This window comes from Aegilops tauschii, chromosome 4 (genome assembly GCF_002575655.3).
Source record: "Aegilops tauschii subsp. strangulata cultivar AL8/78 chromosome 4, Aet v6.0, whole genome shotgun sequence".
Lineage (NCBI taxonomy): Eukaryota > Viridiplantae > Streptophyta > Magnoliopsida > Poales > Poaceae > Aegilops > Aegilops tauschii.
This window is the reverse complement of record NC_053038.3, coordinates 11,269,943-11,285,534: the sequence shown is the minus strand read 5'-3', so window position 1 is coordinate 11,285,534 and position 15,592 is coordinate 11,269,943. Positions and strand designations below refer to the sequence as shown.

At 47.2% G+C, this 15,592-nt stretch overlaps 1 protein-coding gene across 1 annotated transcript; it reads right to left on the bottom strand.

The window, feature by feature from the left end:
- Positions 1-863: 863 nt before the first annotated feature.
- On the bottom strand, positions 864-6,508 carry LOC109752407 (protein tesmin/TSO1-like CXC 2). The gene is made up of 11 exons (XM_020311607.4): positions 6,150-6,508; positions 4,893-5,062; positions 4,033-4,771; positions 3,246-3,685; positions 3,076-3,147; positions 2,708-2,888; positions 2,524-2,619; positions 2,361-2,427; positions 1,712-1,874; positions 1,234-1,610; positions 864-1,140 (listed from the first exon to the last, which is right to left on the bottom strand). The coding sequence occupies exons 1-11, from the start codon at positions 6,195-6,197 to the stop codon at positions 1,130-1,132; spliced, it is 2,364 nt and encodes a 787-aa protein (XP_020167196.1). The 5' UTR covers positions 6,198-6,508; the 3' UTR covers positions 864-1,129.
- Between the last annotated feature and the right edge of the window lie 9,084 nt (positions 6,509-15,592).

Below are 15,592 nucleotides of genomic sequence, written 5' to 3'. Positions count from 1 at the left end.
ATGATGATGATGATACCAGAAGCATTGTGCACCAGTACAGCAGATCAATCATCGACAAAGATCAGAACAAAGTTGCAGGGCAATGATCACTTCACCATGCTAACTTGCTAAGCATAAATTAACCGCCGCTTTCTCCCTCGTTTAGTGCTCCCCAAAGCGGGAACGGCAAAGCGCAAAAGCCCACTCCTTTGGAGACTGCACTGTCTGTCCCCCGTCTTTTGATTACTCCAGCGCCCGATGTCCTTGCCGTCTGCTAATCTGGACGAGTTGTGCGTAGGACAGTGGCATGTTCTCCCTCCCTTCCGGTTTAAAAGCCCCATCTCAAATTCTCTCCCCGCGCGCTGCTGTGGGACCAAGCGGAAGCCTGATCTGACGGCCGGGAGTTGACGCATCGGACGCACGGGATGCGACCGATCGCCCGGCGCCTAGCGCTGCCCTTTGAGATATGCCCTTTAAACAGGAGGGGGAAGTACATATACTCTTGTAAGGTATCTTCATTTATAACAGAATTACTACTGCATTGTCTTGTCTGCCTGACATCAGTTGATACCACCAAATTAGTCTGATTTAGAAAGGCGTGTAACACCCGTGCTCATCAGCCTGACATCTTTCTTGCCCACCTGCGCAGTTATTTTCCGACACTTGTAAGGGCAGGAAGAGGACGAGACTGACATCACAAGCTCACAACACCCACTAGTTGACACCAGGTCCTTTACCTTTCTACATGAACTCCGATCATGAAAGAGTTAAGTTCCACATACTAAACAAATCATCTTAATGACATGTCTGATCAAGTGCTCATTCTTTTCAGGCGAATTTGTGACCTCGCATATATAGTTTCTCAAGAAAAACTTGGAATTGAATTGCATCAAGTAAACCTCCTGACTAATCAGAGGTGATTTATGTAGTATTAATAGAATTTCATGACGACGACGACGACTTCATAACATCTTACATACAGAATATTCACTCGCTACATATGTTACAAATACAGACTACCTGAGTTCTAACATGACACGACATTCTCTCACAGTACCTTGACCCTTGCCGCAGAGTTCATATGTGAGGTACCATTATCGGACTACAAGTCGTACTCCGGTCGCGGATAATCGGCTGCCCAGCCCAGCTTTTAAGATGGACCTGGTTCCAAGGACAAACGTAACAGATAAGCTTCTGCAACAACTTATATAAAAACAAAACTCATATCATGTCTGCATAATGAATAAGCCTGACCTAGAGCAAGGGCTGTTGCGCTGTCGGAGCTGCATATTGCAGACCCGCCGTTCGTGTCTCCGGCAAGTGACGGAAACGAGGGGATGGATTTCAGTATCAGCTTCCGCCCTCCCTTTCGGTTTGGTGAAATGCTGAGCGCGTTATGTGGCGGTGAAACTCTTTTTCCATTAGGGGAACAAGTCTTCACGATGCCAGGAGAAGAAGGCTCCCTTAGAATATCAGGCATTTCCTCAATGAACACGCTATCACCAACCTTCGAGATTTTGCGAGACTGAACTGTTTCAGAGGCTTTTGAAGACCGAGAGGAACTCCCGCTGCGGGCTTTACATGGTCTAGGTGGCTTTGCATTAGAGAAGTTTGGCTGTTTGAGCAAAGAACTGGAAAACATTGTACAGCTATTAATAAAACATGTTAAATGCAGTTATTTTTTGAACTTGTTCAAATAGTCCACATATTAGACTAAAATGTACCAACAAACCTGGAAACATCCAAAGGTGGTGTTATTGGGACGACAAGCTCAACCAGTTTGTGATCTTCACTGTGTACATTAGCCTTTTGTTGGTCATTTTCCTTCTCTTTTTCACAACTTTCAGTCTGATCGCCTTCTTGCTTCATTTCTTCATTCTCAGCTGATACGGCAACTGACAACAGAATATAAATATCAGATTGAAGTAGAAACAGCAAAAACCAGGGTAGCTGTGTTCACTTGATCATTTCAGACACTAAGTTGGGCACATTAGGCACTCTATAATCTATATCCTAGATACCTCTAAAGTCTGAATGAAAACAGACATGTAGCACTGTCATGCATACAAAATGTTGATCATTCAGAGTGAAACTGTATTAGAAGACGATGTGTGTCATTAAAAACCTAAAGTAGCATGGCATGGTACCCTGAAATTTCATGATTAATAGTTAAAACAGTGGTTCATGCGAATAAGAATTGGTAACTTGTAACCAGGATAATTCGGTACTTTATGGATCTTCAGTTCAAAGAAATGTAAGGCGCTACGACACAAGTTATCAATACATAAAACAATGCAACATACTGTGCTTGCTTCTAGAAAAATGATTTGCATGTCTGTAAAGTAGCATGGCTGGACAGATTACAAAAGCAGAACGCTCACCATCTCTAGTGCCAAAAGTGTTTTTGCAGGTTTCGCATCTGCAGTTGTTGGAGCAACCAACACCTCCCTTTTATTAAATCAAACAGTTCAAGCATAAGTAACAAACCAGAAGTATAATTCCAAATGAAGTCACCAATATCAGTTTCCAAAGAAATTATAGTACCTGATAGCATTCGCAGTACTTCTTGAGACAGCTTGACTTCTTGCAATTGCATCCTCTCTTATGACGAGCAGAAGCAGGAGTGTTTTTAGGATCTTCCTGCAACTCATTACATGATTTCAGCATCACATAATAGGGTATAATGACCAACAGAAGTAGATATGAATTTATTAATAAAATTACCCACCTGAGTCTCCTGACCAGCCTCAGACATGCGGATCACTTTTGGAGCAAATGCCAGCGGATTCCGGAATTCTATCTGCTTTCGAGTGGAGAGAACAATTTCCTCATGTATAGGCTTGTTAAGGCATCCTTGACATGAACAAGGTTCAGAACAGTACACGCCAGCAGCAAAGCACTCACAATAACTGCACATGGCAACATTGCACACAGATTATCAAAGGCGTACAACATAGCTTCAATTGACTGTACGCATACTAAAATGTGCAGTATAAGTAAATGGGGTGGTGGCATAAATTTCCATGGCCAAGAATTTTAAGAAGAGGGTTCCTGTGATTAGGTTGAAAAGATCTCAACTATGGAAAACTGACTCACAGTTTCAAGCACTTTGACTTTTTACAGCTGCAACGCTTGCATGAATCATCGTCACCATTATCTGATTTACGCCTGCTCTTCAACGTAAAGATGTCAGGTAACTGGATTATAATGAAACACAGAAATCAAATTGGCTATCACTCCCAAAGTAATCAGAAGTAGAAACAAACCTCTTCTTTGGGGGGCTGCTGCTTTGACTTGAATTATGATCATTTCCAAGAAAACCTCCAACTGAGCAATCATCATTATCCATCTGAAGGTCTAACAAACCACTACCTGAATGGACAAAATTTCCTCCAGCAGACAGCAAATTCCCATGCACGTCCTGTTCAGTTTTCAGTGATGGAACCAAGGCAGTAGCCAAAGGGTCCTGACAAGCCATTTTGTCTTTTGATGTTAAGGCAAGAGCATTCAAATGAAGACCAATACCACGGAATACATGTGGTGATGGAGTTTTTCCTGGATTTCTGTGATTTTGGGCAGAACTTTTGCCTTTGCATGTTGAGAAGGACAAATCCCCAACAGATTCTTTCTGCACAGTCCTATGTGAATACCCAGCTGCCTCAAAAACAAGGCAGCGTCTTCGAACTCCTCGTTGTTGGGTCTCAACCTAAACATGCCAGCAGGAAGAAAAAATAATTAGAGAATATTATGATGGAATATTTAGCCATAATACCATATTGAATTCATACTCCAGACAGTTGCTCTAAAAGTCTGAACTTATGGAGAGAGGCGGGCAATAATATTTCAACACTCGCCCTCAAGGCAAGAAGCCTCTTAGAGATAAGATGGATGCAATTCCTATCTAATCCAGTGCAGTGTAGGAATACCAAATATGTCTCTAACAACAGTAACCTACTGCTTACAAATTTCCCGCAAAAAAAAAAAAAAAACAAACTTCTTACAAATGAAGTTAGAACTACGTGAAGCATGAGGAAGATTGCATAGTGTCAGTACCTTGCAGCCTAATGGAATACATGCATTCTCTTCATTAATATTATCCTGTATTTCTTCACTTAAGATTGTTTTTTTATCTTCAGGAAAGAGCTGGCCATTTTCTGTCTTATCTTCTCCCACTACCATCTCATGATAGTATGCTTGACTGGATGTAGCGGGGTGTGTTCTATCAGAGATGTCAGCACCTCCTGCAAGTTTTGATAGCAAATATCCACAAGATTCTGCATTATTAACTGCCAGCTGAACTCCTGTGTGATGTTGGTCCATTGATGAGTCAAAGGCCAAAAGTTCGCCCGAAGTGACAGAAACTAAGTCCTCCCATTCACATCCCATAACTTCATTATTTTCTTTTGCAGGCTGGCAACCATCCTGGAGCTGCATGTCACTGGAAAACAAACATTTCCTTTTCTCCACAGTATTATTAGTGGTTTGGACTGTTTCTAATTTCGGACATTTGTCCTGTTTAAGATCTGACCTAACACTAACACCGTGGCAAGGCGCTGTGTTGTGATCCGGACTGCCAGAATCGAATCGACCAGGTTGAGGAAAATCATTAGGCCCTTTGGGAGGATCAACAATGCCTTCATTTACTGAGCAGGTAATCATCGTGTGGCTCTCTCGAGTTATGGTGCTAGTGCAGGCGAACAATCTAACAGCCGTTGAAGAAGTGGGTGACTTGTTTTTATCGGTGCCGTCCTCCATGCAAAGCTCGTTTTCAGTGTAGTCAGCGAAAGAGCTCCTGAAAAGAATAGGTACCAGCATGAGCATCAGGATTAGCTCCAAAAGTAAAATGTTTTCACTCGGTAAGTACCCACAAGTGTGTGAAAGAAAGAAAGAAAAGATGGCACGAGCGAGCCTACTTGGAGAGTTTTGATTCCTTGTGTGCATTGTGATGCGGGGACGTGAAGATTGAGGAAACGGAGGTGACGTTGAGCGACTGATGGTATGCTTGGAGGCCATTCCCGGAGTAGGCAGACTTGAGAGGCTCGATCGGAGACAAGCTGTTGATGAAGCTGAAAAGCGGTGAGTCCTGCATTCAGAAAACCAAGAGGTCAGGGGGTGCAGAGCAGTAGATCAGGACACAATATATTGGAATAGTGAAAATTAACAACCATTCAACAACAGCAAAACAAAATGATAGGTGGTTCATCTTGCCTACTTGCGACTAGAGTATGAATGAAAGTCGCATTTTCTGACAATAAAGAGGTAAATCCTCCATCCAACTTGTGGACAACACCATGAGTGCAATCATTGCACCCAAAAAAAGCCACCCGCAGGAACCACAAGTCAAACCTTGAAGCGAAATGGATCTGCCCCTGCCGGCTGCCGGAGGGTATGCATGAATTTCAGGAGCAGAGACCACACCGCAAGAACAGGGCGGAGCACTTGTCTCCAGGACAAGATGAATGAGCAGATCTAGAGCGAACCGCACGCGCATTCTGACCGTGCAAATGTCACACCTGCACTGTGACCGTGAGAGGCATGTACTGCTGTGTAGTACTGAACTCTGAGCCCATCTGAAAGTTCTCTGCCGCTCTCCCTATCTTCCTCCTCTCTCTCCAGGCTTCCCGTACAAACCGGATCCCGCGGCCTCCCAGTCCAAGGTTCGTTAGTTAAAGCAGAACCGCTGGGTTCCGAGATAACCGCTGTATGGATTTCCCCAACCCAACCTCCGCGGCGAAGATGGCTCTATCTAACGACTCCCCGGCAGCACCAAGAAGACGAAGTGCAAGAAATCAACCTCGGCGACAGACACAACCCCCGACGATTTGGCCCGCCGGCGGAACCGGCCGGCCAATTGGCCGGAGGAAAGGGCTTTCCACGGCCGGACGGAGGGGAATCCGGCGTCTAAACCGCCGGAAGCGAAGCAGGAGGGGGCGAGAAATCAGCCGGCCAACCAACCGTCGAAGCGCTCCCCCCGCCGAAAAAGAAGGCAAAAAATTGAAGAAAAACCCGTCCGGCGACGCTCCGCGCAGCGGCCGGATCCCGCTCCTCCCCGCGGAGCAGAGGAAGCGCGACGGCACAGGCACGGCAGAGGCGGCGGCGACTCATATAAACAAAACAAGATCCCCCGGAACAGAGCAAACGGAATTGGGGAAGAGAGGGGGCGGCGTCACCTCCGCCCTGGCCGCCGCCGGGGCCGCCGCGCGGTCAGGCGTGTCCATCAATCTCCGCCCCGAAGAAGCTCCCTCTTCCGGCAGCCTCGCTCTTCTCCCCGCCCCTCGCCCGTCGTCGTCTCTCTCTCTCTCTCTCTCTGTCTCTCTCGCTCTCTCTGTCTGGGACCCTTGCGTTGGATGGAGTAGTATACGGCGAGGGGAGCGGGTGGTGCCACGGATCGATGCGGCGACGAATTTGAGAGGCGCGAGGGCGGGAAGGCCGCCTCTTTTGGGGCCTCCTTCCGCTTTTCTTTTCTTTTTTCTTTTTTCTTTTTCGGCTGCACTGCAGGCCGGCCCGGTGTCCTGTTGCGCCTGATCTGTCCACTGGACCGGGCGTACAGTAGGAGTAAAGGAATTTAAAAGGAAGCGAAGGTCGCGTGACCAGCAGGCGGAGACAGGTGGGCCCCCAGCATCAATATACGTATACTAGTACGTGGTACAATACTTTACTACCAATCACCGCAGCTAATTAAATACTATATTAGTACATGTACTAGTACTTTGCATTTACGACCCAGGCCTATATCCAGATGTGTACACAGGTCCAGTAACCGGCCCATGTTCGGTCCATCCAAGGCACTGTGGTGTGGTTGGTTGGATCCGGTGACGAGGGTGCTTGAACGTCGCTCCCTTCTCGAAGGCGGTGTTGCTGAAGAAATCTCGTCGTCTATGTGGTGTCATGAGATGGTCGGTGCGGATATGGTTATTCTGTAGTTTGCCAACCGAAGATCGAATTGCTTTGGGTTTTCTTTTTTCCTTGTCATGCATTTTTTAGAAAAGTAGGATGACCTCCGGCCTCTGCATCTGGGAGATGCATACGGCCACTTTATTAATTATTCTCGAGGACCTTACAAAGTATTACAAACAATATTCCTGAATCCACCATCTCGGCAACATATGCCGCTACTCTTATCCATATGATGAAGGGATGCTAGTGGGGCCACTACCCAAACCACTCACCTAAACCTAACATCAAAAGCCGGAAGCCCCAGCCGAGCCACATACCGGGTCTGGGGCACAATCCGGTCAGACACACTCTTGTGTCGTCGCAGCCATCTTCCACAGGTCCGTCTTCAGAATATATTGAGTCTTCTACCTTGTGTAGGCCACTCCGCCATCGACGTCACCATGACGCCAGACAGCTACCTCCTCCTGCGCGAGTCCATCTCCGCGCATCGGGCGGCGCGCCTCCACAGCGCCATGCCGCCGATCTTCGCCGCCATTAATGAGTGAGATGAAGTACCGCTCCACCACGGCATGTACTGATACAGAGCGCTAGACAGAACAGCTCAAAGGCAACAGCAGCTGCGAGGAAAGCAGCGCTAATGCCATCACCCTACACAAGGACCAACACCGGAGGGAAGCAATGGTCTCGTCGAGATGCCATCACTGCCACCGGCTCAGCCAGGGCGCAGGACGAAAGCCGTTGGAGCAGCCGCAAGTGAACAAGGCCGGCACAAGCCGCCAGCCTCCACCACCAGAACCACCACTGCACACCCGCCACCACTGCTTTCCCCGGACGACGCCTCCAAGAAGGAATACGACGTCGCAACACCGTCGCCGCCCAAACAGGGGACCAAGGTCTTCACCAGTAAGCAGGGGGCAGGAAGAGGAGGAGGGGAACCTCACCGAAGCCTCCAAGGAGGGGATCGGCGCCAAAGGCGTCGACTTCGCTGTGGCCGCCGCGCTGGCCAAGGGGTTACCCCGGTTCCAGCTCACAACCTCGAGCTCCCAACCACCCGAGCCGAAGGACAGCACCACGCCGGCCACCGGAATCAGAAGGGGACCGAGCAGATCGGGCAAGATGAGGCGGGCCTTCTCCACAAGACGCCGATGCGGTCCGCGAGGAGACCACCGCGTCGCGACCCACGCCCGCTGCCCCCTTGCTACCCCACGCAGCCAAGAGGACGGCCATCCAGCGCCCACCGGCGCCACCTGCCGAGGGATCCACGCCGGGCACACCATCCGGGGCCGCCTCCCCGCCGCCCTAGGCCCTCCACGAGATGCGGAGTAGCCAGATCCCCGCCGCCACCATCATAGATGACGCGCGCGCGAGCCGGGGGCGCATCTCAGGCGGCGGCGGAGTGGTAGGAGGAGTGAGGAAGGGGGGTGGCGGCGCTAGGGTTAGGAACCCTCGAGTCGCCTCAGAGAGATGACGCGAGGGTCGAGCAAGCCCTCGTGTGCATAGCTTTGGTTTTATATGACTTTGCTACTTGTCGGGGTGTCTCTTTTTATGTGTGTGTGCGCGTGCGTTCGTGTTGACTATGTGCATCCTAATTATGCAGAGCTTAGGTGTGTGCTTATTGTGTTTTATATCCTTTTGATGCTTCATTTTGAGCAAATAAAATCCACCATTTCTCTATCTACTCCTGTAAAAATCCGAGTTGGTGATGATGGTGTGTCTGTCATTCTTGACCTGCAACCATCGGATCTGTATTTAACGGACATAAGGCAATTTGTGGCGATTTTGCAGAAATGCGCCCGCACTAAGGATGAGCACTTGTATGTGGAAATAAAATATCTCAATGAACGGCACATTGATGCATGTGTGGGATCGTCTCCCGCCGCTGTGACATGGAGGTATGGAGAGCCAAAGGTAGAAAATAGACATCTCATGTGGGACACATAGAGGCAGCTGAAATCCAAGTCAGATTTGCCATGGACCGTCATGGGCGATTTCAACGAAGCGCTATGGCAATTTGAGCACTTTTCCTTCACCACTCGAGCTGAAGGGCATATGGTGGCCTTCCCAGATGCCCTTGATGATTGTGAACTTGTTGATCTGGGCTTTAAAGGAGTTTCCTTCACTTATGATAATAAAAGGGGAGGTAGGAAGAATGTCAAAAGTAAGGCTTGATCGTGTCATGGCTGATGCAGGTTGGCGAGATACTTTCCCTAATGCCTCGGTCAAACACATTATTTCCTCATGCTCTGATCATTGTGCACTGCTGGTCCGTCTTCAAGCTGAGAAATTGCCACAGAATAAGAGACGATGCCGGCAGTATGAACTCTTTTGGGAAAGGGCGTCTGATTTGCCGGAAATTATTGAACAGGCTCGGGCTGCAGCTGGTGATAAGAGTGACATGGGCGCTATCCAGGATTGCCTAGGAAGCGTGATGAAATCATTGCAAGCTTGGAGCAGTCGCAAGTTTGGTAACATACTTCGCGAGCTTGAATCGGTCCGTTCTGAACTGAATAGTTTGCTGCTGTGTGGAGCTGGCAGTAAGGTGGTGAGGAAGCTTTTGGACAAGCTGAATGAACTCTTATATAAAGAAGAAATGCTATGGTTGCAATGCTCTATAGTTAAGGAGCTGACAGTAAGGAGGTGAGGAAGCTTTCGGACAAGCTGAATGAACTCTTATATAAAGAAGAAATGCTATGGTTGCAACGCTCTATAGTTAACTAGCTAAAAGAGGGGGACCGTAATACAAAAAATTTCCATCGGAAAGCAATGTGGCGTGCAAAAAAGAACAAAATCGTGAAACTTCAGAAGGTTGATGGCAGCTGGGCAACCTCACAGGCTGAGCTTGAAGGGATGGACACACAATTCTTTCAAAATCTCTTCTCCCGGGAACCCAATCTGAACCCAAGTGACATCGTCAATCTGTTTGAAAAGAAGGTCTCTGAAAATATGAACGAAGCCCTATGTAAGGAGTTCTCTGACAAAGAAATATTAGATGCTCTCTTTGAGACTGGGCCATTGAAGGCTCCAGGTACAGACGGTTTCCCGGCCAGGTTTTATCAAAGGAATCGGGGGACTATAAAAACGGAAGTTATTGCAGCAGTCAAGCTATTCTTTGCTACAGGTAATATGCCAGCCAATATTAATCATACCGCAATTGTTCTCATCCCTAAAGTTTATCAACCATCAAATCTGTGTGAGTTCCGGTCTATCAGTTTGTGCACTGTACTTTATAAGGTGATTGCAAAATGCTTAGCAAACAGACTAAGACCCATTCTTGGTGATGTCATTTTGGTGAACCAAAGTGCATTCGTTCCTGGAAGGCTAATTACAGATAATGCCCTCGTGGCTTTTGAGTGCTTTCACTTCATTGAATAGAACACAAACCTAGGGAAGAACTTCTGTACATACAAAATTGACTTGTCAAAGGCTCGAGTGAATTGGGGTTTCCTTGAGAAGGAGATGAAAGGCTTAGGTTTCTCTCACCGGTGGATCGACTGGATCATGTCATGTGTGACCACGGTGAGCTACTCTATCAAATGCAATGGAACCTTGCTGGATTCGTTTACCCCGTCCCACGGCTTCCGCCAAGGCGATACCTTGTCGCCTTTCCTGTTTTTGTTTGTCGCAAATGGCCTCTTGGCATTACTTTAGAAAGAGATCAATGACAACCAGATTGAGCCTCTAAGGATATGTCGTAGAGCCCCAGTTAGATGTGCACACACGTCCAGTAACCGGCCCATGTTTAGTCCATCCAGGCCATTGTGGTCTTTGGAGTCAGATTGGATGGCTCCACCTTCCCTCCCACCACCCCTAAAAAAGACCTTCCCTTCCCCTCTACCATACAGATAAGCTTCTGGCACACCCAGTCACCCACCATCTTCCGCAGCACCTTAATCCCCATATCCTTTTTGCCATGAGCATGACTACTCTCGCGTCGCCATGGTCGCTCTTTGGATCACACTTGGGGTCCACAACGCCATGGGTATGGCTGACCAAAGTTGCTGCCACAGCAGGTGGTTCACCACGGCGACGGCTCGGTAAACCACTGTTATCTTTGCATCACTTTCACCTCCTCGCAATGAGATGCTGGTCTCGGCACTCCTACAAGACATCCTCGGCGGATTTGCGCCACTTTTCGTCGTCATCCAACTCAACATCCTGAACTTTGCCTTCTGTGCCACATCAACCCTGACAAGAACAATCATCCTCGACCAACAACCCATCTGATAACCCACAAGTATAGGGGATCGCAACAGTTTTCGAGACTAGAGTATTCAACCCAAATTTATTGATTCGACACAAGGGGAGCCAAAGAATATTTGCAAGTATTAGCAGTTGAGTTTTCAATTCCACCACACCTGGAGATTAAATATCTGCAGCAAAGTGATCAGTAGCACAGTAGTATGATGGTTTGATAGCGATAACAACGGTAGCAGCAACAATAGTAACTTAGCAAGAACAATATATGAAAAGCTCGTAGGCATTGGATCTGTGATTTATTTGGATGATATTCATCATATAACAGTCATAACCTAGGGCGGCACAGAACTAGCTCCCGTTCGTCAATATGATGTAGGCATGTATTTCGTAAATAGTCGTACATGCTTATGGAAAAGAACTTGCATGGCATATGTTGTCCTACCCTCCCGTGGCAGCGGGGTCCATAAGGAAACTAAGGGATATTAAGGCCTTATTTTAATAGAAGAACCGGAACAAAGCATTAACACATAGTGAATACATGAACTCCTCAAACTACGGTCATCACCAGAAAGTTTCCCAATTATTGTCACTTTGGGGTTTACGGATCATAACTCGTAACACGTGCATATAACTTGCAAGATCGGATCAAGAACATAGATATAATGGTGACCAGTCCCTTATATCATGTGGGAGCAACGTATGTTGTTATGCGGTTTGACCGATAAAGATCTTCGTAGAATATGTGGGAGCCAATATGAGCATCCAGGTTCCGCTATTGGTTATTGACCGGAGATGTGTCTCGGTCATGTCTACATTGTTCTCGAACCCGTAGGGTCCGCACGCTTAAAGTTCGATGACGGTTATATTATGAGTTTATGTGTTTTGATGTACCGAAGGTAGTTCGGAGTCCCGGATGAGATCGGGGTCATGACGAGGAGTCTCGAAATGGTCGAGACGTAAAGATCGATATATTGGACGACTATATTCGGACATCGGAAAGATTCCGAGTGATTCGGGTATTTATCGGAGTACCGGAGAGTTACGGGAATTCGCCGGGGAGTATATGGGCTTTAGGGGAAAGAGAGAGGGGAGGCTGCGCGCCCCCGCAAGGCCTAGTCCGAATTGGACTAGGGGGAGGGGCGGTGCCCCCTCCTTCCTTCTCTTCTCTTTTCCCTTTCCTTCTCTCCTACTCCTACTACATGGAAGGGGAGGAATCCTACTCCCGGTGGGAGTAGGACTCCCCGGGGCGCGCCATAGTAGAGGGCCGGCCCTCCCCCTCCTCCACTCCTTTATATACGGGGAGGGGGGCACCCCTTGGAGACACAACAATTGATCTCTTGATCTCTTAGCCGTGAGCGGTGCCCCCCTCCACCATATTCCACCTCGATAATATCGTAGTGGTGCTTAGGCGAAGCCCTGCGTCGGTAGCATCATCATCACCGTCACCACGCCGTCGTGCTGACGGAACTCTCCCTCAAAGCTCGGCTGGATCGGAGTTCGAGGGACGTCATCGAGCTGAACGTGTGCTGAACTCGGAGGTGCCGTACGTTCGGTACTCGGTTCAGTCGGATCGTGAAGACGTACGACTACATCAACCGCGTTGTGCTAACGCTTCCGCTTTCGGTCTACGAGGGTACATGGACACACTCTCCCCTCTCATTGCTATGCATCACCATGATCCTGGGTGTGCGTAGGAAATTTTATGCGCAGATGTTATATGCACGAGTAGAACACAAGTGAGTTGTGGGCGATATAAGTCATACTGCTTACCGGCATGTCATACTTTGGTTCGGCGGTATTGTTGGATGAAGCGGCCCGGACCGACATTACGCGTACGCTTACGCGAGACTGGGTTTACCGCCGTGCTATGCACACAGGTGACTAGCGGGTGTCAGTTTCTCAAACTTCAGTTGAACCGAGTGTGGCTACGCCCGGTCCTTGCGCAGGTTAAAACAACACTAACCTGACGAACTATCATTGTGGTTTTGATGCGTAGGTAAGAACGGTTCTTGCTCAGCCCGTAGCAGCCACGTAAAACTTGCAACAACAAAGTAGAGGACGTCTAACTTGTTTTTGCAGGGCATGTTGTGATGTGATATGGTCAAGGCATGATGCTATATTTTATTGTATGAGATGATCATGTTTTGTAACCGAGTTATCGGCAACTGGCAGGAGCCATATGGTTGTCGCTTTATTGTATGCAATGCAATCGCCCTGTAGTTGCTTTACTTTATCACTAAGCGGTAGCGATAGTCGTAGAGGCAATAGTTGGCGAGACGACAACGATGCTACGATGGAGATCAAGGTGTCGCGCCGGTGACGATGGTGATCATGACGGTGCTTCGAAGATGGAGATCACAAGCACAAGATGATGATGCCCATATCATATCACTTATATTGATTGCATGTGATGTTTATCTTTTATGCATCTTATCTTGGTTTGATTGACGGTAGCATTATAAGATGATCTCTCACTAAATTTCAAGATAATTGTGTTCTCCCTGAGTATGCACCATTGCCAAAGTTCGTCGTGCCCAGACACCACGTGATGATCGGGTGTGATAAGCTCTACGTCCATCTACAACGGGTGCAAGCCAGTTTTGCACACGCAGAATACTCAGGTTAAACTTGACGAGCCTAGCATATGCAGATATGGCCTCGGAACACTGAGACCAAAAGGTCGAGCGTGAATCATATAGTAGATATGATCAACATAGTGATGTTCACCATTGAAAACTACTCCATTTCACGTGATGATCGGTTATGGTTTAGTTGATTTGGATCACGTGATCACTTAGAGGATTAGAGGGATGTCTATCTAAGTGGGAGTTCTTAAGTAATATGATTAATTGAACTTTAATTTATCATGAACTTAGTCCTGGTAGTATTAGCATATCTATGTTGTAGATCAATAGCTCGCGTTTAGCTCCCTTGTTTTATTTTGATATGTTCCTAGAGAAAACTGAGTTGAAAGATGTTAGTAGCAATGATGCGGATTGGATCCGTGATCTGAGGATTATCCTCATTGCTGCACAGAAGAATTATGTCCTTGATGCACCGCTAGGTGACAGACCTATTGCAGGAGCAGATGCAGACGTTATGAACGTTTGGCTAGCTCAATATGATGACTACTTGATAGTTTAGCGCACCATGCTTAACGACTTAGAATCGGGACTTCAAAGACGTTTTGAACGTCATGGACCATATGAGATGTTCCAGGAGTTGAAGTTAATATTTTAAGCAAATACCCGAGTTGAGAGATATGAAGTCTCCAACAAGTTCTATAGCTAAAAGATGGACAAAGGAAATATGCCCTAGAGGCAATAATAAAGTTATTATTTATTTCCTTATATTATGATAAATGTTTATTATTCATGCTAGAATTGTATTAACCGGAAACATGATACATGTGTCAATACATAGACAAACAGAGTGTCACTAGTATGCCTCTACTTGACTAGCTCGTTGATCAAAGATGGTTATGTTTCCTAGCCATAGACAAAGAGTTGTCATTTGATTAATGGGATCACATCATTAGGAGAATGATGTGATTGACTTGACCCATTCCGTTAGCTTAGCACTTGATCGTTTAGTATGTTGCTATTGCTTTCTTCATGACTTATACATGTTCCTATGACTATGAGATTATGCAACTCCCGAATACCGGAGGAACACTTTGTGTGCTACCAAACGTCACAACGTAACTGGGTGATTATAAAGGTGATCTACAGGTGTCTTCGATGGTACTTGTTGAGTTGGCATAGATCGAGATTAGGATTTGTCACTCCGATTGTCGGAGAGGTATCTCTGGGCCCACTCGGTAATGCACATCACTTAAGCCTTGCAAGCATTGCAACTAATGAGTTAGTTGCGGGATGATGTATTACGGAACGAGTAAATAGACTTGCCGGTAACGAGATTGAACTAGGTATTGAGATACCAACGATCGAATCTCGGGCAAGTAACATACCGGTGACAAAGGGAACAACATATGTTGTTATGCGGTTTGACCGATAAAGATCTTCGTAGAATATGTGGGAGCCAATATGAGCATCCAGGTTCCGCTATTGGTTATTGACCGGAGATGTGTCTCGGTCATGTCTACATTGTTCTCGAACCCGTAGGGTCCGCACGCTTAAAGTTCGATGACGGTTATATTATGAGTTTATGTGTTTTGATGTACCGAAGGTAGTTCGGAGTCCCGAATGAGATCGGGGACATGACGAGAAGTCTTGAAATGGTCGAGACGTAAAGATCGATATATTGGACGACTATATTCGGACATCGGAAAGGTCCCGAGTGATTCAGGTATTTTTTCGGAGTACCGGAGAGTTACGGGAATTCACCGGGGAGTATATGGGCCTTATTGGGCTTTAGGGGAAAGAGAGAGGAGAGGCTGCGCGCCCCCAAGGCCTAGTCCGAATTGGACTAGGGGGAGGGGCTGCGCCCCCTCCTTCCTTCTCTTCTCTCTCCCCTTTCCTTGACTCCTACTCCTACTACTTGGAAGGGGGGATCCTAC